Genomic DNA, 27,784 nt, shown 5'->3' on the forward strand with positions numbered 1-27,784 from the left:
CATGTCGGGCCCGAGCGCCGTGTCGGACCCGCAGCACCCGGCGCGGCTGCTGCGGGCGCTCAGCTCGTTCCGGGAGGAGACGCGGTTCTGCGACGCGCACCTGGTGCTGGAGGGCGAGGAGATCCCGGTGCAGAAGAACATCCTGGCGGCCGCCAGCCCCTACATCAGGTACGGCAGGGCCCGCGGCCCCCGGGCGGCCGCTCGGAGGGGCCGCGCTGCGGGGAGCGGGGCCGGGGTTATGTAAGGAGCGGGATCCGCCGCGGGTGAGGACGGAGGAGTCGGGGAAGGCCGGCGGGGGGGTCTGCGGACCCCGGCTGCGCCTCGGCCCGGAGTTGGCCCGGGCGCTCAGGGAGGGTGTGGAGTCTCCCTCTCCGGAGACATCCAAACCCCGGCTGGACGCGTTCCTGTGTCACCTGCTCCAGGTAGGAGCTCCTGCCCTGGGCAGAGGAGCTGGGCTGGGTCATCTCCAGAACTACCTTCCAACACCAGCAGTTCTGTGGGAGCAGCTGCTGGGCCACCTCCTTCCTTCCTTCCCTCCTTCCCTGCCTCCGGCCGGTGTCGCCGGGCCCCTCCGCAGGAGCTGTCGTGTTCTCGGCATCACACCGCTGCTTTTCCAGCTCTGAGAGGCTGTGTCACCCAGCAGGGGAAAAATCCCCCCAACAACTTAATTGCTGCCAGGCGCCTGGTGGGACCTAGTAACCCCTAAAGAGTGAAGTGTGAGGATGGTGAGGGAGGTGTCCGGCTGAGGGGCAGCATCCCAGGGGCATTGTGAGGTGCTGGGCTCTGTGTGTCCCTCGGCCGCACCGAGTCAGCACTTCAGCATCATTTTTTTCCTCCTTAATGTCTTTTAGCAAGACAGGGCTCCAGGTGGTGGTCATGGGTTCTGAAGTACACCGGCTTCTAAATGAAAAAATAAAAATACAGGATTGTCTCCACATCGCTTGTGCCCCCACAACATCTAAGAACATCGCTCAGAAATTGCCAGAGGGACAAAGCCTGGCAGTGCCAGGATCGCTGGCAGCTCTTGGCAGGGCTGTCACCAGCATGTGCAGTCAGAACTGTGCCACTGACAGCGAGTGCTGGGGAGGATGAGCTGCATTAGCACAGTCATGGTTTCAGCAGCTCCTGGGCTGTGTGTGCAGGGAAACCCAGGTCATGGAAAGTCCTGCTTACACCAGTCTGAAGCCCATCACACTTGGTGCTGACAAGTCCAGTGACAGCAGGTGAAAAGAATATACCCTCCACGAGGTGTTATGGTACATGTCTGCATGTCAGAGCAGGTAAACAAAACATACAAGTGGTTAATTTCAAAGGGTTTTAAGTCCACTCATTTGTAGTAATAAAGGCATTTGTTTTGTCTTCATGTGTAAAGTAGGACCAGACCTTCAGTACCATTTAAACACAGGATTAACATAATTCTGTAGCAGACTTTTTGTACTGTTTGGACATTTCTTCCAGCTGCTGCTTCCTGTGAAGTTGTCATAAAATTTGCATTTTTTTGCTAGGTGAGGATGGGAATTCTTTATGCCACAGTCTGAAAAAATTCAACCTTCTGCAGTGTCATATCATCTGCTTTTAGGCAATACATTATTTTGGGTGACCATTGAAGTACAGTGTAAACATTCTCAAGTACAAAAATAAACTAAAAATAAATAGAATATGGGGCTGGTGAATAACTTTTAAATAGCAGTGATCATGCACAGACTTAAGTAAACAGTTCTCTGCATCATCTGAGCTAGCAGAGCTGAGATATGAAATAAAATGCACATAGAAGGAAGATCATCAAGAATTTGCAAAAAGGACATGGTGGAGCCTATGTGCTACTAATAATTTTTCATCACTGCTTGTCTTGAGCAGCAGGTTTGGAAGACTGTGGTGAAAGAAATCAAAGATGTGAAATAGAAATGAGCCATTGATTCATACTCTTCAAAATGCCTGAATGCTTTTTAGGTCATTGGGCATCATATTTTAGATGACCATATGCCTGACATCAGGTTTCAGAAGAGTTGCTGTAGGTGGTAAGAGGTCATGTCCTTGGAAAAACTGCTGTTCTACTGCTACAGCAGGATGAGTTTACAGAAAATGTCAATTTTTTTTTACTGTGAAAGAAAATGCTTAACTAAAAGATACGGTATATTATCCTATGGAGAAGTGCCTTTTCACAGAATTTCATCTTTAAGTTTTGCATTTTGTCAGTCTCTGAAAAATGTGCTGGAGAAACATGGGTTAATTGTGAGTGAGGAATAAGAGCTCCAGACACAACTACATTAGCAACAAAACTTGTAGTCATTAGAGTTGTGGTTTTTTTAAACTCAGAATTGTTCAGGTTCAAATCTCATGAAGGAACTCATTAACTATGTGTGAAAGTAGGTTACATGCATTAATATATAAATATGATTAAGTGTGAGCTTTGTGCTTTTTTTTTTAAAGCTTACTCATGTCTTCTCCTCAGGCTTTCAAGATGTAAAGAACCAAAAATACGAGTACCTAGTTCTTGTATGGCACATTAGGAAATACATTTGTATTACCTACCTTTGCAGAGCCTAATTTTTACTTGCTGCCTGTCTCTCTTCTTTTTATCACTCCAGGATCTCTCTCTTAGTCCAGCTGGTCTTCACATTGGGTAGGATTGGTCAGGTAGGTTGCCAATGTTGGAGCATTGTGTTTCTGGCCAAGGAAACACAGTGGCTTTTTTGGGAGTTGAAGTTAATCTCCACCTTGGACCTAGTCTGTGCAGCTCCCATTTATTTTGAGTGTTGGTTTTTCAAAGAAAAACAGTTTAGGCCTCTATATAAACAGTTATTGCAGGAGACACAAGAATTTCCTGCCCCTTTATTTTAAGGGTAGCTGATTCCAAAGCTCTGGTACCACAGGCTGTTACAGTCTCCAAATGCCAATTGATTCAGATTGTTCTCATTTGAAAAATTCCAATATAAAGCTCAGAAAAATCCATTAAGTACTTTCAGAAGTAAAACTTGGAATAAAAAGAATCATTTATGTGAACCTTGAAGTGAAGCAGTGGAAGTATGAGTTGATGTGGTGTTTTCAGTGTCTGGCTGTCTCATTATGTGCTGTGGCTGTGGGCAAGTTGGTGGGCGAGTTCAGAAGCTATAGGGTTTGCATGAGTGCCTAGTTTAGGGTGTGAGTAGGAAAATAAGTAGGCATGGACTTTGTGAGGGGGTGGTTGGGTGTGAGCAGTCTGTGTGTGCTGAAGGATTTGTGCAGCCACGGAGAGAGGAGCGTTACCTGTTTTTGAGTTTTGCATGGAAGCTGTTTGGCTGACTGGTTATGAGTAGGACACTTGTAAATTATAGTGATGTGTTTTCCCACTAGTTATTTGGCAACTGGATTATCCATGCAGCTCAAAGATAGCAGCTTCAGCAGGGAGAGAAGAAAAGGCATGAAGGGGCACAGAAACACACTGGAAGTGTTATTGGTGTCATGGGCCCCACCTGCCTGTCTGATGCATAGGGTGGCTTCTGCAAGTACAGAAAAATTAAAAAAAACCCTGTTTAATTTTAAAATTTTCAGTCTTGTGGGGCCAGTAAGAATTTTAGTTTTTGTGGTAGTTTCATTCTTCAGGTTTTGCCTCAACTGCTTAATACCAAGTGGTTTGTAGCTCTCTCAGGCCAGTGAGGTCTGGGGTGGTTGTGTGAATTCCTACAGAATTCCTTTATATGTAAAGGTTCATCTAATCCTTCTGTGTGCCCCTGGAGCAAATCCTGCCATGTACAAAGCACAGAAGTCTCCCTGCATATCTCTAACATCTTGTGGTATGTTCCTGAGCCTGAGAAAAGGAGGGTTCCTCAGGAAGAAACCGCCGCAGGACAAAGTGTGGTTTGGCTCAGGGTGATGCTGCTGTGCATCCCAGAGCGGTTATATTCAAGCCAGGTTAGCTCTTGGTTTTCTCTTCTGAAACAAATCAGCCAGAAACCTGCCCTTTTTTTGGTAGCACTCTTTGTCCTGGCAATTGCCTTAGTGTAGATCCATTGCCCTGGTTTAATTTATTTCGTTTGAAAGCTTGGTGTAAATTACAGTGGCATGAGAGGGCTTTTCCCTGAGCAAACCATGCTTGCACTAGTAAGTTTGGCCTGACTTGTGGCATAGATCTGCCAACCTTTTATAGGATAGATTTGGTCCAAGCATTCCTGGTATCCTCAGCAGTAGCAGCAGATGTTCCCATCCCAACAGATCTGTCACTGTCTGGCATGAGTCGTTCCTGGCCAGCTGAAACTTGCAACTCTTTATATTTTGCTCACCTACTGTCTGCTTGCCTGGAACACAGGGAGCACGTGGGAACTACCTCAACAAAGAGGATATTTAAGCCCATATTCTTAGACAAATGTAATGTTGTTACGCAGGGATTGTGCTGCTGCATTACAAATTGAATTAAGACATTTTTGTTACCTCAGCAAGTTTTGTCTTTGATTTTCACGCATCTGCGTGAGCAGATTTCAGATGGCTGTATGTGTTCTCTACTGTTCCCCAAGGCTTTTCAAACTCAGTAATGGACCAGTAATCATATTTAAATCTTTTTTCAGAGGAGTATAATATAACTAAACAAGAATGTAAATGTAAGGTTAAGTTCACATTATTTTTACGTACTTATAAATAGCTGTAGTGCTTGTAAATGGGTTTTGGTCAGAAATAACCTGACAGCCTTTGCATCTTCTCACTTGTCCTGTTCAACCTTCTGACATTCCTAAAACACTGCAGAGCTTGTCAGACCCTGCACAGCCACGGGCAATGCTGAAATAGATTTCCATGGAGCTGTGGAGGGATGTGCCCCCATCAATGACCTCCTGCCTTTTCCTCTGTGTGCTGGCACTTGGAGCATTTGCAGTTGTCACAAGGGGAGCCTGCTAAGGCTCCATCCCTGTGTGAGTGTGTCTGGGAGCATCTGTGAGTGCTGGTGTGGGAGGTGGGCTGGGATGTGCCTCCTGCACCCTGGAGGTGCCACTGGGCACTTCTCGTTACACCTGTTGGACAATGAATATTGTAGAGCAGGGTCAAGTAGGAGCCAACACCTGCCAGGAGCTTCTGCTGCTTATTTCCTGGTACCTGTTTGGTCTTTACTGACATTTATAGAGATCTTTTATTGTGTTTTAAAACTTTTCTTCAATTTGGGATGAATATTGAGGTCAGGAACACAAATGGCAGCTGGAGCTGAGAGCTGTTTGGTTGTCAGAATGCCGTGCTCCCAAGTTCTGCTTTAGCCAGATCGTGCTGTAATTGTGCCAGGGCTTGTTCCCTCTTCACTGGGTGTGCAGGGCAGTGTTGTGGTGACTGCACTGTCAAGGAGGGCTCTAAAGCCATTGTTGTCTTCAAGGTTTCTTTTGAGAAGTTTGTTTCTGGCAGTCTCCTGGGAGCTTTGGAGGCTGCCCTGGCAGTAGGAAGTCAGAAACAGATCAGGCCAGAATTTGCTTCCAGACTTTTTTTTTTTTTAATTTGGCATAGTTTTGTTTTGGTTTTGGTTTAAAAAAAATTAAATTTAAATGCTACCTATTATGTTTTAGTAGCTGAGTTGTAAAGTCTCTGTGACTTTGAGAGGCAGTAAATCAAAATAGTTGCCTTGGCCAGAAACTCTGCCTGGCACAACTCAGAAGTGCCTACATGCATGTTATGTTTGGATAAGTAGTTGAGGGGCAACAGTGATAAAGGTATGTTAAAAGTTGATGGTTTAAAAAGGGATTTAGAAGTCACTATACCAGGCTTGAATGGGGAGTTGTTAATTATATTCCTGCTCCGACAAGCCCCTAGAGATCGCCTGAAGGGAAGAAGCCATAAGGCTCTTACCCAGCCCAGAATAGTAAAAAAAATACAGTTGGGCTGCTGCTACACGTCAGGCAGAGGGAGAACTGGGAATCAGAGCATCTTGTTTACCCAGGAGAACTAGAGATGAAATTTCTTGTCCTTTCTTTGTACCTGGAGACGTGCAGCTCATCTGCGTGCCTGACGTAAGAGGCGAGCTGGGATGGAAGGTGTGGCAGGATGGGCTGCTTGGGATGTCTGGGTAATTTATACTCTCTAGGTTGCCTTTACACTTGTATTAATTGCCTTGTTTGGCAAAACCTTTATTATTAAAGGAACCTTTTTTATTCTTCTTTTTTTTCCTTGATTTACAATGTATTTTGTGGCTGGAACAGGGCTGATGTGTCTGGAGCTGATGAGTCAGAAATGCTTCACTTCTGTTTTGGTTTTTTTGGTGGTGTTCTTTTTTAATTCTTTGAACCTGTTTTGTTTGTGTTGGTCTCATCAGCAGTTACTAAAGGAACTTTTTTCTGGTGTGGACTGACAAATATGAACAGTAATGAATGGTTTGAAAGGATTTGCTCCCTTGCTGTTCAGACTCTTATTCTGAATATTGTACAGAAGTTTCTCTCTCTGCTGGTACTGAGTACCAGTGTAGTGCTACCCATGCACAGGGCAGTCTCCACTCCTGTCTTTGCCTCTCATATTTTATGTTTGCCATAGCTTAATATGTCAAAAAAACCAAAATAAATCACTGCTTATGCACAGCCCTGAAAGTCCTTGTCCCTATCAAGGAAGCATGTCCTTAATACCATGTGGTTGGTGGCTGGTTTATGTCCTCAGGCATGGTGGTTTACATCCCCTGGACGATGTGGGCTGCCTGCTGCAGCTCTTGTTTATGGACATGGGGAGTGCTCTGTGTTGGAGATTCCTGTGCTGATGAAATCCATGTTCCTGGTTCCTTTTTCATCTTGGCTGTGGCATTGCTTTCTGTGAAAGTCTTGCAGATCTCTGTTTTCCAGCTCTGGGCACATCCAGAATTCCGGTGCTTCCCTCAGTTGGATTCCAAACATATTCCAGCTGTTCCACAACACTACTCATGCGCTTAGAATTTTGTCCATTTGACTTCATACTTACCATCAATTATGAAAATCTTTCTCCAACTCTGTTGCTTATTGCTCCCATGTGCTGTAAGGATAAGTGAGGTATAAAAGCCTGGTAAATCCAAGTTTTCCCAGCAGATCTATTAGTGTTTGTTAAATAATAATATTTTCAGGAATAAAATGAAATAAAATTAAATTAATTAAATAATAATACAGGAATATTTTGGTTATTAGACACACAGCACTGCATTTCTTAAACATATTTAACAGCAAATTTAGCAACATGGGTACTGTATAACACTGTACTTGTTTCTTCTAAAAAAGCATTTTTAACAAGTTTAAAAGTGGAGTTAATCTGAAAGAAGACATATTTCAAGTAAGACACTCTTCATTTCTTAGCTTAAAACTCTATTTCAAAAATGTCTGCCCTTGTTTTTCTGAGGAAGTCCGGGTTCCAAACTGCTGCCTGAAAAGTTTGACACTGCTGGGAATCAGTTCAGTGAGTGGACTTGAGTGTCAAGTCGAGCAGAAGAAAACCAAACCCAAACCACCTCTGTGAACCCAGCAGGTGTTTCTGTCACAGATGAGCAGTGACTGCTGAACCACGTGTGCTCCACCACATCAGAGATGAGCCTGAGCTGTGCTTTGTGGCATGCACAGGGTGCAGAACCACAGGTGCCCAGCAGCTGATGTCCTCTGCTTCTGTGTGACTTGTTGGCAAGCTCAGCTGGTGCAGTTGCTGGGTTGTTTTCTGTGCTGGCTAAAGAAACTCAAAGTGAAATAAAACATCAGGTCCTTGGTGCTGCTGAGAACTGTCAGGGTCCATCCTTGGGCACAGTTTGTTGAGTGTGTGTTCTGTCTACTTAGGGCTAACTCACATGTTTAGGCAAGACACTCTGGTTGAGGGTAGATTTCCAATTTAGATTACAATCTAGCTCTGGATGAGCTCAGTGTAATCAGGGTAATTTCAGATTTTCATGGTAAACAAGCTCTTCATTGAGCAAAGCCCATGAGCCCTGTACAGGTCCCCTGTGCTGCTGTTGAAGGAATTACCTTGTTCCTTTTCTTATGGAAAGGGAGGAAGCCACATTTTTGCCTAACTTAAACTTTTCAATGGTTGAAAAAATTAAGTTATATGTCATAGTTTTTGTTTCTCTTAAAGCAAACAAAGCAACTTTGCAAGTTTTTGTGCTGAGCTGTTAAATGGACTTGTTTGCCTTGATTTCTGAAGTTGGGGTTAGAGATAATCTTAAGGAGAGAGACATAGGAGAGGCATAGCCAAAATCTTCTGAGAGCTGGCACCCTTTGCAGGGTGTGGTGAAGACTGACTTTTATATGTGGTGCTAAAGGCCAGGGTGCGACCTCAAAGGAAACCTTCTGATTTGGTTGTAAAATATCTTTTTGGAGGATGGTGGTGGGTGGAGTGAACTGCTGCATCATGTTTTTATGTCTGACCTGTTTAATAATGTGATTATTAAGGAGTTTTTTTGCACGTAGAAAGACCAGCCTTTATGGGAGAAAACATTGCAGGGATAAAGGCAGACAAATGAAAAACTTCACCATTGAAATGGTCAGTCCTAACTGGGACTTAATTAGATTGACCATGGAAAGCTTGTACTTGAAAGACTAAAACCTACATAAGGAAGCCCAGACCAGGAGACTAAATTGACCTCATGTTTGCATCAAAAGCAGATTTTTTGTTTTCTCCTTAGTGATGCAAAATCTCCAAGTACTCACTTGTCATTTTTGGGACTGAGTCATCCTTGTGAGCATGTTTTAGGTTTGGTGCATGTCTTTGCTGGAACAATTTGTTGGAGGTCCAACTTCATTTTAAAATGCTGATGCTCTCTGGAGAAGGCCAAAACACTGGTGCTGGTAAGGGATAAATCATCAAACCCCAATTTTATTGCCCTTTGGTTTCGAAGGACAGCTTTGCTACTTGAATATTAAAGTTTGCTAGTGTGGCAATACTGGCACAGCATGTGTAGACCAGCCCTTAATGGCTAATCTGGAGCAAAATCATTAGTTTGGGAAGACAGCTCCTTTCCAAGAGACAAGTGTCTCCCTCTTGTCTGGTTCCTGACACCCTGCAGTGTAAGTAGGTCATCAAACTGTGTTTGCACCGTGGTGACGTGAGAGCAGGTAAAAGTTTTGTGTTGCAAAGCATCAAACCCAAAGTGTGTGTCTCTTGTTTCCCAGATTTTCTGATGGCTGTTCACTGTAAATATCAACAACCTGCTTGTGGTGAATGTGGTCTGGAGCATTCTGGTAGGCACAGTCTTTGCAGACAGGTGTTTTCTTTATTTGTTTAGGTTCCAGTATACCAGCACTCCAAGGATTAAAGCTTTCCAAGAGTTGAGCTCTTGTTCTCTGTATAACTTATGTGACCATTCTAAAAACACATCAGTTGTCTTTTCTTAGTAGTTTACAGATAAGGCAGAGATTTAAAAGATGAAAATATTCCCACAAAATTATGTCTGACTCAGGAAAGCAAGTGGTGTTGGTGGTGGCCAGGTTCTGAATTTGAATTTTCATTTTGTTTGTTGTTTTGTCTAGTTGAGTATTTAAAAGTGATTATTCACCTCCTATGAACTTTCAACTCTAAAATGTAAGAAAACCAAGTTTTCAGATGTGGATTTTTTTTTCAATCTGCTTCTTATAAATCTTAACTGTCCCACAAAAGTGCTTTCACAGGGATTGGCTGTATGGTCAGCAGTATTGGTTGTGCTTTGATTTGTTCTGCTCTTTTAAAATAACAGTAAGTTGGAAGTTCCATCCTAATTGTAATAAGAGCTTTAAGGCAGTCTTAATTTACCTGTTGTTTTGCTTTTTGCTTGTGGTTTTTTTTTTTAATTATTTGAATCTGTTTTATGTCATTAGAGGTAAAATGTTGTTCCTAGCAGTATCAACATCAGTTCTTGAGCCTGTGTTTTCATTTTGAGGATTCACCTTGCTTATATTACTTACCTATAGAGAAGAGATACTGGAATTTTTATCCTCATTCTGCCTCATGTAGAGCGTTTCAGATGACTCATTAGGATTGTATTCCTTAAGTGATGTGGAACAGCAGATTCTAAATTTGTCACACAGACAACATCAAAACACAACATCAACCCATTTGTTCTTATGCCCCTGGCTCAAGGTGTTGTGTGTGCCAGCAGTTTTCCTGATGAGGCACAAGATGTTGGGGTGGATGCTGAGCATTTATGGAACAGTTTAATGTTACTGGAAGCAATTTCAACTTACAATCATGATCTTAATTAAAAAATGGAAATTATTGTTTTAAAACATGTATGGAGTCAAGTTGCTCAAAATTAAATTACTTGAGAAAACAGGATGAAGAAGTTGCCTTGTTTCATTTCCTCCAGCTCTGTCTTGCCTGCGCTCTGCTCCCAACTCATGGGGGTTTTGGTTGGCTGGGAGGGTTATTTCCTTGTAGATCTCGATGTTCTGGTCTTCCATCTGAATTAAGGAAGACTGAGGCAGCCTTTTCAGCTGTGATTTGGAAGCTTGGAGTGCTTTTAAAGTAATTAGAAATGTTGTCCTCGTAGGAAGCTGTCACATGCCTGCGTTAGGAGCAGCTGTGCTGCAGCTGGCCCATCTCTGCACCTTGGGCTGCTGGTTGCCACTTGCAGCTCTCAGCCACACAAATCACAGGCTGAATAAATCACCCTGAGGAGGAGTGTGGCAGAAAGAAGGCATCCTCCTTCTGGGATGCTGACAGATTGGAAAGCCTCTGCTTAAGCATAACTGCTAACTTACTTTCTAAAGTGAAATTTGATAGTAGGCAAGGGTTAAGTATTTCTCCATGTGCTGTCCATTGTTTTCTGAGCTGGGAACAAATATGTTTGGAAACTTTCTGGTTCTGTCTCTGGTGTGATGACAGGGATGCCCAGGCCTGAGTTTGCAGGTGAGGCGTGGGTGCAGGTCACAGCTGGTGCTGGGTGATGCAAGAGGAGATGTGGCTCCTTGCCCTCTGCTTGCACACCTCCTACTTTTCTCTCCTCCTTCAGCTTTCTTTCCATTTGGACTCATGATTTTTTTTTCTTAAACTTTTCCAGCCCTAAACCTGGTTATAACATGTCCTTGCATCATATTTTTCCTCCCCTCTTTCCAACAGGCAGTAGCTGTCCTGGAGTTTTGATGTGAGGAGTACCTCCAGCTGCCTTTGGGAATTGCTCTCTTGGCATAGCTCAGAAGTACTTGTACTGAAATAAATAACCTTATATTTTATTAACCAACAAATTAAAATCATGTGACACATGCATCACTATTGCTTCCCATGACAGATAATAGGAACAAAACTTAATCTGAACTGGGAAGCATTTGCATAAGGTGAATGTTTGCCTAGATACAAGTGTCTGTAACTTTGAAGTAATTTGATTTGTTCTCAAGGTTATTTTTCTGCTTTGGCTTCGTGTTTTGGCTTTGCATTAGGTCATTTCTTTAAAGCTCACAAACTGTTGATGCCTGAAAAAGTACACAGTAATTAGAACATCTACCCTGATAAGACCCAAAAACTCTGAACAACACTTTCTTGTTACCAGGAGGCGTCCGTGTAAAGTCCATGCAATAAGGTGATTTAGCTTGGGTGTGTACAGGTGATGCTGAGATGAAAGTTAGTGATAAATAGCACAAGGCCTTTCCCTAATCTCCCCATTAGTGCTGGCATCAACATGCTTATTAGATGCCTTGGACCTGTTTCAAGCCCCTCAATGAGTTGGACACCCAGGTTCTGTGTAGATACTGCTGTGTATTTGATCCTAACAGCTACTTACAGGTACCTGACTCATGTGAGATCCAGGGATCACCCAACTGTCTTTTCTGCTGAAGGAAGCCACACACTGGGAACCTTGATACATTTTATGTTAAATTAAAAGAAAACACAGTTTCATCTTAGGAATCCAGAAGAGCCTTTTGTTACAAACCAAGAATCCCAGAGCTCAGGTGTAAATGGAGGTAGTTTGGCTAGATTTGAAAATGTGTATAAATAAGCCTTTGCTCTGTTAGAAGTCTAAGGGCACATTGCCCTGTGTGTATATGCTCTGTTTGAGCTTACAGACATGGAAAATGCACACTGCACATGGGCAAGGATGGCTGGGGTTGAGGTACACATTGTCTGTTCTGCTGGAAATGTACATTTGGGGCAGGAGTTTTCAGCTGACAAGCTGTAAATCAGTGCCTGCCATTGCAGCATGAGCTTTAATGGGAGTCACATAACTTTCCTAATCTCCTTCCAGGTGTTAGGAAATAACCAATTTCCTAACCCACGCCATGCTGTTGTTGTTATTTGTATTGTAACTTGTGCGGACAGGGTGAAGCAGCTCCAGCCCTGCTGCATGGGCACCGCTATCTCCGGGTGCTCTGCAGTGTAGAAAAGGAATGTGAAGCCAGGACCACAAGGATGATGAACTAAAGGGCTAAAATTACTGGCCTTATTCACACTTAAAAATAGCTCCTTACAGACTAAGGTTTTATTTGATGTGAGTTACAGCTTAATTTGTGAGAAACTTAATTTATTCCAATATGAGTAAGTGAGGCAGAATCTGCCCTTAGCTAAGACCTATTTATGTATTTGCTTAGCATGAGTGTGGATAGCAGGAGGCTGGACCCTTTCAGCTTAGCAAAGCCACAGCTTTTCACATTAAGGAACTGATTCTATCTAAGGATATATTCAAATGAATGTTAAAAAGTTGTAAAAGCTTTTATTTTGGAGTGCTGTGGTGTACATGTAGGTCACTATATATACACAGAAGTAGGGAAACAAACTTTCTTGTCTTTATATAATGTATTCTTCATTGACCAAAATGTGGAAAAATATGTTAAAAACTGGTCTTTTATTAGCTCTTGTGGTTGTTGGCACCAAACTGGTGGATGCTGCTCCCTTTTGAACATTTAAAGTTGTCTGTCCTGGAAGAAGTGTTTGCAGTGACAGCTGGTGGAAAGCAAAGTGTCTGCTGTGCTATTATTACTTCCTCACCTTTTCCCCATGCCTCCACCATTCTATTCACAGGCACATCACAGTGCTCCTGGTATGTTTAAAGAAATGGCTTGTAAGTGAAGTGTCCACTGATGTAGATGAATATTTAAAGCTCTGCTGAGCAGCACATGGGCTGTTCCCTGCAACTATGAGTGCATGGCTTGGTTACAGCCAGGCACAGCATTAGGCTGATAACATCATAAACTACACAAAATGGTAATGCAATCCAAATGTTTGTGCTGCCAGTGAATATTCTGATCACATCTGCTATCTCTAATTATTTCTTCCTTGGTAAAAAAAGTTTTGGTTTTGTTTTATTTTGGGTTTTTTCCCACCTTTATCAAAGCAAATTCTTGTGTTTCATCTGTCAGCAGAGCTGCTGTTCTGTTGGAAAGTCTGAGTGAAGTTTTTGAATGCTTGTGATGAATGAGCTGGGATAAAACATACTTTGGCTCTTTGATGGCCTGGGTAGTTTGCAAGGCTGACAGATTTGTTCAGTTTGGAAATGTGATGAGCAGTATCAGAGGCCATACCTATGTGGTAATTCAAGGGACAGTTTTTCCATCACATTGAAAGGTTTTAACATCTCTGTTGTGGCCCAAGAGATCCATATTCTGAGATCTCAGATTCTTCACAAACTGACAGCAACCAATGCCCAGATTTTGAATTTTGCTCTTTTCCTTTTCTCTTCTCTTAGAACAAAATTGAATTACAATCCTCCAAAGGATGATGGCTCAACATACAAGATTGAACTTGAAGGGATATCTGTTGATATCATGAAAGAGATACTAGACTACATCTTCAGTGGGCAGGTATGGTATTAAAAACCCCTAAACCTCACTTGGACTATTTGGCAAAATAACTGGAATTTTAACACTGCTATCCTGAAAGATGTTTAAAGCTTTGTGATAAAGCTTCTGCAGAGTGGGACTGTGCATATGAAGTAGAGGCAATAGGCTCTGCAGGAGTTGTCTCCTCTTCTTGTGTAGCAGGGGAGGACATTAAAATTTAGAGTCAATGTCAAATCCTTGTATTAAAATTGGTGGCTACCTTCAGTAATCTGCTTTAAAACAGGCAGTGTTTGTCAGCTGTGACAGAGGACTGCTTTGGTAGCTCAGAGGTGGAGACCCCATCACTGAGGGTTACAGTACACCTGGCACCCTCCCTCCCTGCCTCTCGTGCCCACCTCTCTGGCCTCTGGTCACATCTGCCTGCCAGGAGCCTTAGCAGGAATTAAAGTCAGTGTGTCCAGTTCATTTGGAACCAGACTAAGACTGGTGAACAAGTTTAGCTTTCAGCAGAAAAAGAAAAGGCAGATTTGGCTTGAAATTCATTCCTGCATGTGTATTTAAAAAATTATTTATTTATTACAGCAAAACTCATTATAGGTTCCCGGATGAGATGAGCAATTTTATGGTTGGTTACTTCAGGAACTTATCAAAATTTCTGCTCCACACCTTCTATCAAGCAAATGTCTTTCCAACCTGTCTTAATTAATTAATGGTTAGCAGTCATATCAGTTTCTCCTGATTCTTACACTGGCATTAATACTCAATTTTTCAGCCACTGAGAATGAGTGTAATGAATGCGGGCATGTCATGGAACAAATGAGTGATAGTAGCTATAACTTCTAAATTAATTCTTGCAGATCAGGCTAAATGAAGAAACTATCCAAGATGTGGTACAGGCAGCTGATCTCCTGCTGCTTACAGACTTAAAAACTCTCTGCTGTGAGTTTTTAGAAGGTTGCATAGCTGCTGAGAACTGTATTGGTATTCGGGACTTTGCACTGCACTATTGTTTGCATCATGTTCACTACCTTGCCTCAGAGTATCTGGAAACTCACTTTCGAGATGTCAGCAGCACAGAGGAATTCTTGGAACTGACTCCTCAAAAACTGAAAGAAGTGCTGTCCATGGAAAAGCTCAATGTTGGAAACGAAAGATACGTCTTTGAAGCGGTGATTAGGTGGATTTCTCATGATTCAGAATCCAGAAAGGTCAGGACATCCAAATGTTTGTATTTTGAACATGTCACAAATTGGAGTGTTCATTCTAATCAGTGGGAACTTGAAATAGATCTGTTTCTTTCAGGACTAATCTTACAGAATTTATTGAATTTTGCCTGAAATGCAGACCACGGCATGCAGTAAAAGAGTGAAAGCTATGTGGTTGATATATTTTCTGCTGCCTTCATCATTTAATAGGCATTAAGAAAAAAAGGCACCATTTTGACATTTGATGATATAATCTTGTTTGGATGATGAGGAAGCAAGTTGCATGTTTATAGAGAAACTTTGAGGACTTGATGCATTTTCTTACTAACACTCTCTTGTACAGTTTATTGCTTGCCAGTATCAAAACCTCTCAAGTATTTGCTAAGCACAGAAGCATCTGCATGTCCGGGTGCCTCATGCTGGAGGTGACTTTGTGTCCGCGCGTGTCCGCAGGTGCACATGAAGGACGTGATGTCGGCAGTGTGGGTGTCGGGGCTGGACGCGGCGTACCTGCGCGAGCAGATGATGAGCGAGCCGCTGGTGCGCGAGATCGTCAAGGAGTGCAACAACATCCCCCTGACACCCCCGCAGCAGGGAGAGGCCATGCTGGCCTCCTTCAAGCCCCGCGGCTACTCCGAGTGCATCGTGACTGTTGGGGGGGAGGAGAGAGTGTAAGTGTGCAGTGGTGTGGCTGCTGGTCCCGGTGCCAGCGCCCACCGCCCTGAAAACGCAGATGTGTGCACCTATTGCTTGTTACTCTATCATTTGAGTTTGTTTTAGGTTGGTCAGACACACCTAAAATACCTTTGGGGGTGATTCAGCAATAAATAGTTATTTTGTTTCTGACATTCAACATGTAGTAAACTTTGAGGAGGGTTGTTTGTTCAGTGAGTGTTGGTTAGATTTTTTTAAACTGAATAGACTTAAACACAGAATCATTTCTGATGATCTGAAAAGCATCTCTAACATAACTTAGGGGTAATGAACATGTGCTTTAAACTGTTTTGTTTATAATAGATGTGGTTCTAAAAAAAAAAACAGTCATTATTGGTTCATCTGAGATAAGGTGAAAATTTCTGTTCCACACTATAATCCCTTCCTTCTCTGGAGTACCCCCTGCAGCAGAAGGGAGGGTCCAATCCTGTTTAAATAAATCAAGCATTTAGATGTTAGTTCTTTATAGAAGCATAGTAAACCCCTCAGATAACATTTTGCATGTCAGTTTGTGAATCACTTTACTCGGACATTACTAATACTGTCTATCAGTTCTTAGCTCGTTCAAAGTTCGTAAAAAAGGTTACAGGCAGATACAGTAGGAATGAAGTGAATCAGCTTTTTATGTCTCCAAGTCTGTACAAACTCAATTTACATGTTTGGTTTGGGGATCTTCTCCTTACCAGGGAAATGCCACGTGATGAATATACAGGAAAACAAGAACAAGCCAGCTTTGGACACGAGCTGTTAACAGTGAACTCGTAAATCTCTGTCTTTGTCTTTCTGTTTCTGTTTGTTCCCTCCCCACCCTGTGTTCAGATCACGGAAACCAACCTCAGTGATGCGGTGTATGTGTCCTCTTTATGATCCCAATAGACAGCTCTGGATTGAACTTGCTCCTATGAGTATTCCAAGGATCAATCATGGAGTATTGTCAGCAGGTAAAGGGGAACTTCATCTTTGTAAAGTCAATGTTATGAAAACTTACCAGTGCCTCAAAATCTGACATACAGCTTATAATAATATATTTTCTTCAAGAGTGACTGCACTGGGGTTATTTCATGCTTCCCCTTTGTCTGCCCAAAACTGTACTCGATTCTGTGAAAACCCCTGTCATCTGAGTGTCTTAAAATCACTATTCCTGCAACATTTTGTGGGAATCTGCTACATCTGTCTCTCCAGGAGTATTTAATGTTTTAAGTAAATTCTAGTTGCTGCATCACTGAATATGTTGAAGGGTATCTGCAGGGGCAGACTTGAGTCAGATGTAAGTATGTGCTTTACCTTCTCCAGTCCAGAGTCTGACCTGTGACTGGTCTGGATCTCTTGGTGAATTCCAGAATACAGCTCACCATTCATTGTTGTTTTGCTCAGTGTGCAGGTGTGAGTCCTCTTCTTGAGAGTCCTGTTCTTAAGATCATGTTACATTTTGTTTTACAGAAGGATTTTTATTTGTGCTTGGTGGTCAGGATGAAAACAAGGGAACGCTAAGCTCTGGAGAGAAATATGATCCAGACACCAATTCATGGAGTTCCTTACCACCAATGCTTGAGGCAAGATCTCTATCTAACTGTTGGGATTTAAGTTTTTACTTTGGCAAAATGTTCCTTTTCTTCTGCAAAATTTTATTCTGAATCTCCAGTCGCTTGCATCTTAGACATTCAAAATCATGCTGCAGACTGACTTCTGTTTATATCCTGTTGTTCTTGTGGTCTGATGCTGACTGCTGGATCTGGAAAAACTAAACAATTGGTGAAGAGCTAACTGTAAGATGAACTACAAAATTTCAGGAATTTCATAATGAATCAGTCCTATAGTATACTTAATGTTCTGCGTATACTGGCCTTCTAAAACAAGAGACCTCTGAGATGGACAAAGGGATCGGACTGTGCAGAAAAGATGGACAGAGGACTGGCCAACATACAGAACTTGGCTTGCACATATTTAGGTTTGGTTTGAGTTAATGCTTCCTTCTTCATAATTACATTCCATCAAAAAGTAAAAGTTTGTTATTTGTAAACATATATCCTTAATACACCTGTGTTTTTATCTTTGTAAATCAGCACAGGGTGTTTATTAAGAAGTTGTTTACCACAGGTTTTTCCTCTTTGCAATCTCTGGTTAACAAAGGCATGTAGATTTGACTACAATTTTAGTTATGATGCATTAAATTTCCTGCTTGTGATATGTTTGCTGTGAGACTGAGGGGTAGCTGGGCTCATACATACAAAATAGAAGAGTTGCCTTTGCACAGAGAATGGGTCCAGGCTTTGCTGCTAGAGAGACCTGAAAGCAACAGCTTCATTGCAGAGACCACCACTATGGGAACTGCAATATGGCCAAGCTCTGTTCTTAGATTTCTCTGTGGTCTCTTTGGCTTCTGCTACTCTCCCTTTTTTTTTCTCCTTTTGATACCCTTTGTTTTGTTTAGTTGATTAAATTAATAATCTTAGGCTTATGAAGTTTAGGACTTCAGCATTAAAAAAAAAAAACAAAACAAAAGCCGGGCATAATACCAATAGCACTTTGCAGACAGTTAGTCTGAAAAATAAGATTGTGTTCATTTATTCACAATGGCAGTTATGTTTTTCAATGTTGACTTTATTGATGTTCCTTAGGCACGACATAATTTTGGTGTGGTAGAGATTGATGGGATTCTGTATATTCTGGGAGGTGAGGATGGTGAAAGGGAGCTGATCTCTATGGAGAGCTATGATATTTATAGCCGGACCTGGACCAAGCAGCCAGACTTGACCATGGTTAGAAAGGTAAAAACTACATCCTATATGATTGTGTTGCTTCTTGTTAAATAGTAAATGCAGATATATGTATGTGTATATATATGTATAAAAATATGTATTTTAATCTTTTGCTTCAAGTAGAAGCTGTAGCAAATGGTCTCCAAAATGAAATGAGAGTGAGCAGCTTCTTCTCTCTTTATACACCAAAACAAAACTGTGCCTGAGCATTTTTATGCCTTGCATTGTTGGACATGGGGTATAGGCAAGCCAAATTCCTCTGTGTGTGTGTGTGTACAGACAGCTTTGAGCTCTCAATACTGTGCATTTGTGTGTCATTTCAGATATATTTTTCTTTTTTTCCATAAGATTGGCTGCTATGCAGCTATGAAGAAGAAAATCTATGCAATGGGTGGAGGCTCCTATGGAAAACTCTTTGAATCTGTGGAGTGTTACGACCCCAGGACTCAGCAGTGGACAGCAATCTGTCCTCTCAAAGAGAGGAGGTGAGGGAAAATGGAAGTGGGGGGACTAGATTGCTTTCCAACCCTCTGATGGGAGGAAAGTGTCCTTTTTCTGATGAATCTGTGAAGATGGCCTGTGAATCTCACCAGGTCTTTCTGAGTTGTGGTGACCTGTAGTTAACATGTGGCTGAGTAAAGACGAGCATCCAAGCAATAAATACAAATTTGGTAGAAACATAGCCTTGATGTTACAAGCACTAGTTCCCTGATGCAAAGTGAAAACAAGAAATTATAGTTCAATTGGAACTTCACAGTATTTTTAGAGAGAAATATTTTTACTGGCTTTTTTTTTGTGATCTGAATTAGGTGCTTACAATTAATATCCATGACTCATCTTGTTGGATATTTAAGGCATCTGTGTGTATAAATAAATAAAAGAGTAAAAGATGAAGAAAGTTCATCTTTTGGGTTGCAAAAGGGTTTTGATACATGGCATTAATATTTTTTCCTTGTTTGGATTTTCAGATTTGGGGCAGTGGCCTGTGGAGTTGCCTCTGAGCTTTATGTATTTGGTGGGGTCAGGAGTCGTGACGACAGCCAAGCCAGTGAGATGGTGACGTGCAAATCAGAATTTTATCATGATGAGTTTAAAAGGTAACTGCTGCAGCTCTAAACACAGACAATAACTTGCCATCCAGTCATCTGCCTGCTCCCTCACCCCTTGTTCCTGCACTCTGATTCACATGAGGTCTGTGCCATGTGTCTGTTGCTCATTTCACTTTTTGTCACCCGGTTTGGCTGTTACTGAAGGCCCATCCACTCCACTTTTCCCTCTTATATGCCAAGCCTAAATCCCTGGAGCCACCAGGTCTTGAGTGTCCCTGGACAGGAGAAGCACCTTGGTCACACAGGGAGTTTGTGGCTCTTCCCCTGCACTCTGCAATTTCCCCAAGTGCAGGGTACTTCTGCCCCTACCCCTGCTCGTGCCCACAGCTCCCTGTTGAGTGCTCATTACAGCTCTTTTCCAACCTAAATGATGCCATGGTTCTGTGGAGGAATGTGTGTATGTACAGGGATACTTCTTCATGATCCAACCCTATCCAAAGATTTGCAGCTTAGGGAATTCCTAAACTAGAGATAAGAAATTTGATGCATTTCTGTTCCAAGCATTTATAGCTTATGGCACCCATGTAGGCTTTTGCCATAGGAAAGACACTATGCATGCTATACATCCCACAGGCACCTCCCCACACTGCATGGCTCATCTTCTTCTATTTCTTTTGAATTTGCTTTCAATTACTTAATTTTTTATCTCTTGGCTCTGGTAGTGGAATCCAACTTACTATATGTGGTAACCATTCAAAATGTTACCTTACATTGAATTTTTTGTTTAGTCACCTTGTTCTCCAGTCATAACTGACAAGCTTGGTTCCTCCAGTGACTTTTTTCTTGCATATAACGGTAAATTGGATTATTCTTCTTTCATAAATTAAATTTTAAAAAGACTTTGTGGTCAGATGTTTCGAGGCTTGTTGACAAGTGAAGGAGATTAGCATGTCTTTATTAGAAGATCAAGACTGATTTATGACTGTGACCTGTATAAAAGGACACAAAAATAGAACAGTAGATGTAAATTCATTATATAATTTTCTTGCAAGATATGGCTGTAAAGAGACTTTAATTTCTGTATGAAGAGGTCTTCTCTGTTGTTCAAAGTGATGTCTAAACTAGCTATAATCAAATGAAGCTGAAGAAAAACATCCTTTAAATTGGTTAAAAGAAGCAGACAGATCAGAGGGGCTGTTGCTGCTGATGCTCCCTTAGTGTTTGCTAGCCTTCTGGAGGCTGGGGAAATGGCAGAAATTTATTAATGTTTTGCAAGAGGTCTTTGAAAGGGAAAGAACTGTGGAAAGAAGTGCTCCCCTCTCTCCTACTTGCTATTTTCAGCTGATTTACTTGAAATATTTCCAGCCTGATTCTGTTCTTCAGAAGGTTATGGTTCCTCAGCAGTGGCTGCAGACCTGTTTCACTGGTTGATGCAGGTTGAGTTTCCATGCAGGGGAGTTTGGGGAGCTGGGAGGGCCCAGCCTGGGTGCTGCCATGGTGCCACCTGCTGACTGCACAGCCACACCTGCCACAGTGCCACGGCTTTGTGTCCTTGCTTGGTGGCATCCCCAAGCACTGCAGGATCCCAGTGGAGCAGTGATAAAGCTGCAGCTGCCCCAGCTGCTCTGAGTGCTGGCTGTGTGGTGGGAGGCTGTGCTGGCACGGGGCAGGGCAGGCAGCAGAGCTGACTGATGGAGCTGATGGAGGAGGCACGTGGGGAGGGCAGCTGAGATACCAGACTTTGCTTTTCTGCTCTGCCACTGCCCAGTCTGAGCTTGGAAATGTAACTCAGCATGAACCTGCAGGCAGGGCACAGGTTTGGGGTGTTTCTGTGGAGACTGGGGACCAGGGAAGGCTGAGATGGTGGCAGCTGCTCCCAGGGTTTAAGAGGCCCCAGCTCAGCCCAGGGGTGCTGTAGCCAGAAGAGGGTGCAGTGTCTCTGAGTTATGTTCCAGCCCTCAGCTCCAGGGTCTGTCAGTTATCCCAGGTTTCAGTACCCTCAGAGCTCTGTGTAGCAGATCAAGTCTAGCATTCTCAAACCAAAATTCACAGTGACTTTTTCAAAAGTTATTTGCCAATACTTTTGAAAATAACCTTTTCAAAAGTTATTTGCCAATACTGTGGGCTTTTCCAGCTGTTTTTAAGTAAGTGGAGAGCTCCATTATGTTCACTTTCTGGGTGGATGCAGAGAGCTCTCTGGCCTGTGAGTTCAGCTGTGCATGGTGTTGGTTCTGGGGTACGTGCAGCAGTGCACACCTGTGTCATCTGCACAAATTTCCATGTGTGCCTCAGGCCTCCTTGCCAGAGCACAGGCTCCAGCATCATGCCAGGCACCCAGAGCCTGAGTGTCTGAGTTACAGGTTTTACTCCAGAGTGAATGTCTAAGGATGTACTCACATCAGTATATAAACATATTAATTCATGTAAGCTGCCATAATTCTGGCTTGAATTGGATTAAAGGACTGGACTTGTTTAATATTGTTTACTTTGACAGCAACTTACTCTAAAATAACTCACAGTGCAGAGTCTTTCAAAATTGTTATTCTTAACCATGACGCAGACTTTTCAAAGACTGGGGATATGCTGAGATCTTCACACTAGCAAAAAAAATAAACATTGAGACTCCTGTTAAGCTGTGCTGTATAAACAAGTAATAGAATAAATGAAGTGAGACAAAATAGTAGCATCTACATGAAATGTGAACATGGTAAATGTAGGAAATAATTCTCATATTTGAAGTGCTGCTGCAACTGAGATTTTTCAATTAATAAATTTTTTGTCAGGTTGTCTTTAGAGTCATGTGCATGAGTGGATTTAAGTGAACCCAAAGATAGAAAAAGCTGCATGTCAGACTGCAGCGTTTTTGCAGGATGTAGATTTTTTTTCAAAGGCTATAGATTGAGCTTTGTGTGCATTGTATCCTGTTTTTTTTAAATATCGATCAAGCTAAAACAGATTTAATGAATGTGAAAATGGAAGATGGAAATGTGAAGGTATCCTTCACTCAGTGATCCAGTGTTGGTCTACTCCATAAAATGCAGGAAGTCTTAAACACATACTTAAGACCTTGATGGTTCAGACTTTCTGTCAGAGTCCATAATTTATAATACACTTTTTGCATCATTGCATGATGTCTGTACACACTCGGGTTTTTTGTTTTCTATGTGGATGGTTGGAAATATTTGATACAGCCCAAGTTGACTTCAGGATTCTTTGCAAGATCTGCTGGTGTATGGCCACTGCTGCCTTTCCCTGGTGGTCTATAAGTGGGGTAGGATTTCTTCCTTCTTCTCATGATTCGAAAAGGAATTACAAAAATTTTCAGGTACTAAGAGAGATAAAAATTGAGAGAGAATTTTCAGCAGCAGTACTTTGGTAAAATATCCTTTACAATGTTCTTTTTGCTACTGGAACATCATGGAAATAGGGAAGAGCTTTCAGCAGCATATAACTAGTGAACTAAACAGTCTTGTAACATAGTATGTGTAATTAGCAACATTCTTCCAGTCAGTGTGCAGGAATTTCATTAAAAGCAAGTGCTTATGCAAATGTAATGAGAACACTGATTGACAGCACTGTCAGATGAGAGGAATGTGGATTTTCATTCATTTCCAAGCTTCCTTTCTCAGCTGGGGTGATCTTGAGGTGACGTGTCTGGAATATGTTGGCTCTGTATCACATCTTTATTTACTTCCCACTTGGAAATAAAGCAGTTACCCCCATCCCACTCGTTATCTACAGCAGTGTGGATGGATCATTTTGTTTCTCTCACTTAAAGAGTGAAAGAAATTAGGCTTCCTTCCCTTCTATTTTTAAATGGGGTGGAAGCCTGTTCCAGTTTCAGAGCCATCACTTCTGCCCCTGGTTGCAGCAGGACTTGCCTCCCCCTGCTCCTCTTGGACTGGGTTTGAGCGGAGCCATCCCAGGGAAGTACGCAAGAGTTCTGTTCCAAGGACTGTTTTCAGATTCCTGAAGATTGGGAATTTTTGGTCATGGTGTTTTTTCCATACTGTTCAAACAGCAGGCACAACCCACATTAAGCTGGAGCTTAGTCAAATTCTGATGAAACATGACCCCTTGCCCTTCCTGTCTTTGTTCCTTCCTAGTTTTAACTGCTAAAGCTGCTGTGAGTGTTCCTGAAAAGTGCTGCCTGTTTTTTAAAGCATTCACGTTGAGAAAGCCTGAGGATGAATTTTCACAAGCAGCTACAGAAACTTTAATACTGTCCTTTGGTGATTCACAGTAGGAAAATGCTTGGGTCTCACCCTGTGGGTTTAGGTTTTTTATTTAAACTCCAAAACCCAGAGTATCTAGTGTGGATAAACTCCTGATCTGAGTTTTTTCCCTTCCTTTATCTGGTCCTATAGTTAGAATTTAAAAAAAAATAATAATAATCCAGTCTTCCTTCTGCATTTCTCTGCTACTTACTCAGTTTTCAGAATTCTAGGTCACTTGCTGCTAAAAAGCAATGAAAATACTGTGCCCTCCTCCTACAGTAAGGGAAGGAAGCTAATGAAATATGGTGCAAGTTGTTTTGATCTGTGAGAGTTTCTAAACCAGGGTAGAGAACTTCTCCTTTTCTCTTGTTAGTTCATCTGTCCTCCTCTATGACAGCTACAAACCATTTCCTTGCTTTGTGCAGAACGTTAATCCTTCAGTGTAAAGCACAGACAAAATAATGGACAGCCAATCCTTTCATTTGCCCTTTAAAAATTGATTTCTATCTCCAAGATAATTGATATGGAGCAGCATCTCCTTGAGTGCCAGAAGACTGGTTTACTTCTGAATCAGGAGTTCAGATGATGCAGAATTTTCAAAGATCAGCAGTATCTGGGAGGGCATTTTCTAACTTTTTCCTTCAAATTAACCTGGTATGGCCATGAAAATATATGGGATGATTTTCAAAGGTTTCTCAGACCTTTATGTTCTCTGTAAATTATTTAATAAAAAGTGTAGGAACAGTCCCTTAAAATGGCCTTGATTTGTACATGTCAGGGTCTATGTGTGGTAACTGTGACAGCATCTGCAAAGGTGCAGCAGCATTTTGTAGGAATTTGTTTCAGAACCACACTGTGTGGCTGCAAGAAGAATTTATTATAGGTAGATTACACAGATGAGTGGAGCAATTCTGAAATTGAGCAACTTCAGGATACAGCAGTACCAGCTGCTTTTCCTGGCTAGGAGAAACCAGGACTGTCCCAAACTATACAATGTTCCCTTTACATAACAAATTGATATATAAACTCTGCTTTTGAGTCAACAATACAGCTTCAAAAAGACTCAGGATTACTTTTTTAAATGTGATCGCTAAAAATCAAATCCTGTTTTTCAATTGTTATTTTTACAGGTGGATTTATCTAAATGACCAGAACCTATGTATCCCAACTAGCTCTTCTTTTGTGTATGGAGCTGTGCCCATCGGAGCCAGCATATACGTGATTGGAGATCTCGATACAGGTCAGAACCAGGACTAAAAACCTCTTTATGCTCATTTCCTTCCAATATTTTGAATACTTGCTACTAAGACTGAACATTTTAAGAATAAGAGGCTGGGACACTGTTCTGTCACTGTGGCTCAAGGGAATTATGCTGGACATACAGAAAGACACAGGTTGGTTTTGGGCTCTTCAGTAACAAGTTCAGTGCCATGAGCATTGGCTTGATTTGGTTGATAAGTTTGAAGACCACAAGAGGTTAAGACTAAGAGTGTGTTACTGCTTTTATCTAAGGGTAAGAAGACCTGTTAATGCCTGAGGTTGTAACTCCTGTCTTTGCGGCGGGAAACAGGCAATTCTGCATTCTAGGGGCATCGTCCAGTGGTTCATAAGGATGTGATAGTGACTCTTGGCTCTCAATCCCAGCCAAATAGATGTGTGCTATCAAACATACTCAGTTCAGAGCCACCAGCATCTGGCCACGCTCTGTAAAAGAGATTTGGAAGACTTTTGTGGCCATGTGTATGGATATGAGTGTGTAGCAGGGCTTTCTCTGAAATATAAGCAAACAAAATTACAAGTTTGATGGGTTTAAGTAGATCAGAAATGTCATAGTAGTTCCTTTTTGACAATAATTTCAACCACCCGTGCAGACACTGATGTGTGTTCCTGTGCCTGCTCTCCTTCACGTATTTGCCTTACTAATGTTGGCAGGTGCAGTGAGTTTTAAGTATTCCATCTCTTTTTTTTTTCGTTAATTCAGGTACAAACTATGACTATGTTAGGGAATTTAAGAGGAGCACGGGTACCTGGCAGCGCACCAAGCCGCTGTTCCCCTCGGACCTGCGCCGGACGGGCTGCGCGGCGCTGCGCATCGCCAACTGCAAACTCTTCCGGCTGCAGCTGCAGCAGGGATTGTTCCGCATCCGCGTACCTTCTCCGTGAGCCCGCGCTGCCAGGGGACCAGACTGGAAGAGTTCTGTGCAGTCCACCATAATCTAGCTCTATTTAAAGGAAAAGCTGAGAAATTACAGCTGAAAATTACACTGTATGCTGTGCTTTGGTATGGTAACTGTTTTTGTTTTAAATGCTTACAAAGCTTGAGTCTCAGTACTTGTTTCGGGAACAAATAACTTAAGTACACATTAAAGAGGAGAGAAGGGGGAAAATAAAAGGGGGAGATCAAGGAAACACCTTCAGTCGTAACCATTTGGAGTTTAAACCTTGTTATTGAAGGAGGATTTTGTGTCTGGAACTGGTGGGAATCTGTTTCCTTTGGTGAAGCTTATTGAAAAGCAAAAAAAAAAAAAAAGCTTTCAGGTGCGTTTCCCCTGCGGGGAACTGATACGAATCCATGTGCTATCTGGAACTGGATAGCTGTAATACACAGAAGCTACATGAAAACCAACCTCCCTGGTGCGCTGCTGTTGGAGCATGAGGCCACAGGAGTCGTTGGTCATTGCACCTTTTATTTCTAGTCCTTTCTCAAAAGATAAGGTCTGTGCCTAAAAAATGGTGGAGGTGTGTACATACGGTTTTTCATTGATTTGCAACGGTTTCATTCTGACAAATATTTTTAATATATATAAAATGGACTAATCTGAAATGGATACACCCCAGAAAATGGATACAGTACACCACAAAGAAGTAAACAGTTTTTTTCCTATGCTGTCATTCGAGTAGCCTGATGAACTGGTCTGCAGGTGGGTGGCGTGCGCTTCTGGGTGGGCTTTGGTGGCTGTTTTCCTTCAAGTGAAAAGGGAAGACCTGTTTGGAACAGTTAGTGATGATTGCTGCTTTTGGTAAGAGCAAAAGGACAAATGAAATAGATTGTGTTCCTTTTTACTTCAGATTAGCTTGCAAGCTAAGAATGGTTTTTAAGACTGAGGATTGCAGAAAGGTGTATTTTATGTCTCTTAGAACAAAGGTGAAATATGACAAGGATATATTTATTTTGCAGAAAACATGGGGTTTGGACTAAGAGTTAAGAAAAATTTGTACAGTGACTTTAAATTGGGATCAAAAGTTGGTTTACTAATGATTTCTGTGCTACAGTACAGTCTTGTTTACTGCTGTCTGACTTTGAAAGCTGGGTTTTATGGTGTGGTTATAGTGAAGAACTTAGTATCTTACGTTTTATTTCTTACTAAGCCTTGTTCACATCAGTAGTGATATTTAATTGACTTTTTGTTTGTAGTCAAGATCAGCTGGTAGAACAGTTTTACCTCAATTTTTGATTTCTTTGTTGTTGTGATGGGTGGGACATAACCTGTATTTATTTAAAAGGAATAAAATGGGAGAGATGGAAAATAGAAATAATACCTCCTGCCCTTCAGAAAAAGAGACTTTGTACAACCAGTATTATAACTACATACGAGACTTTCCACTCTGCAACTCTGTGGACCTCAGACAAGCCAAACTCTGCCCTCAGTTGTGTTAGTGTAAACCTTTGTCATCTTTATTGAAATCATCTTACATACATTGAAATATGATCCCAAACTAATTCAAAATATTGGTATTTCACTAAAAAGTCCTTGAAGAGCCATTCTGAAACTTATTTCTGCTCTGTCCTTCCATAGCACTGATGTGGGGTTGGAATTACTTTGATTCCTGAGCAGAGGAATGTGGGAGGGTGGGGAAAAGGGCAGCAGCCAATCCATTGACCTTTTTTTATTTTTATTTTTTACAATGCTGAAGTGCTGCAAAACTTGAACTATATACATTGATTTTCTGACCTATATTAGTTGGCATATTAAAAAGTTTATATATTTATGCATTGCAGTAACTTGGTGTGTGTATATATATGTCTTTAGATTTTAAATTTATATATAATGCTTTACTACAGAAATGTGAACTACTATTTCCATCCTTGGCTGGCTTGTGAAATAAATCAAGTGCTGTTAGTTTATCTGTTAAACTTCCCTTTTTTGAAAAATCTTACATGGATCAATTTTTTTTTCCTCAGACAAAGTGCCAAGAGCCCATATTCAAAAGTGA

General features: G+C 41.8%; 1 protein-coding gene across 1 annotated transcript; it reads left to right on the plus strand.

Annotated features, from left to right (window-relative positions):
- Positions 1–27,690, plus strand: GAN (gigaxonin). Its single transcript, XM_066557390.1, has 11 exons — positions 1–168; positions 13,532–13,646; positions 14,483–14,833; positions 15,284–15,501; positions 16,364–16,485; positions 16,985–17,104; positions 18,170–18,312; positions 18,652–18,788; positions 19,272–19,400; positions 24,700–24,809; positions 25,551–27,690. Exons 1-11 carry the CDS (start codon positions 2–4, stop codon positions 25,730–25,732), a joined length of 1,794 nt encoding a protein of 597 aa, XP_066413487.1. The 5' UTR covers position 1; the 3' UTR covers positions 25,733–27,690.
- Positions 27,691–27,784: the final 94 nt, after the last annotated feature.

The sequence above is a fragment of the Molothrus aeneus genome, chromosome 11, assembly GCF_037042795.1.
Source record: "Molothrus aeneus isolate 106 chromosome 11, BPBGC_Maene_1.0, whole genome shotgun sequence".
Lineage (NCBI taxonomy): Eukaryota > Metazoa > Chordata > Aves > Passeriformes > Icteridae > Molothrus > Molothrus aeneus.

Excerpts from the sequence above, each read along its gene's own strand:
- GAN (XM_066557390.1), top strand. The coding sequence starts at position 2 with ATGTCGGGCCCGAGCGCCGTGTCGGACCCGCAGCACCCGGCGCGGCTG. Across the intron at positions 169-13,531 it reads GCCGCCAGCCCCTACATCAG|AACAAAATTGAATTACAATC; the intron begins GTACGGCAGGGC and ends CTCTTCTCTTAG. Across the intron at positions 18,313-18,651 it reads ACTTGACCATGGTTAGAAAG|ATTGGCTGCTATGCAGCTAT; the intron begins GTAAAAACTACA and ends TTTTTCCATAAG.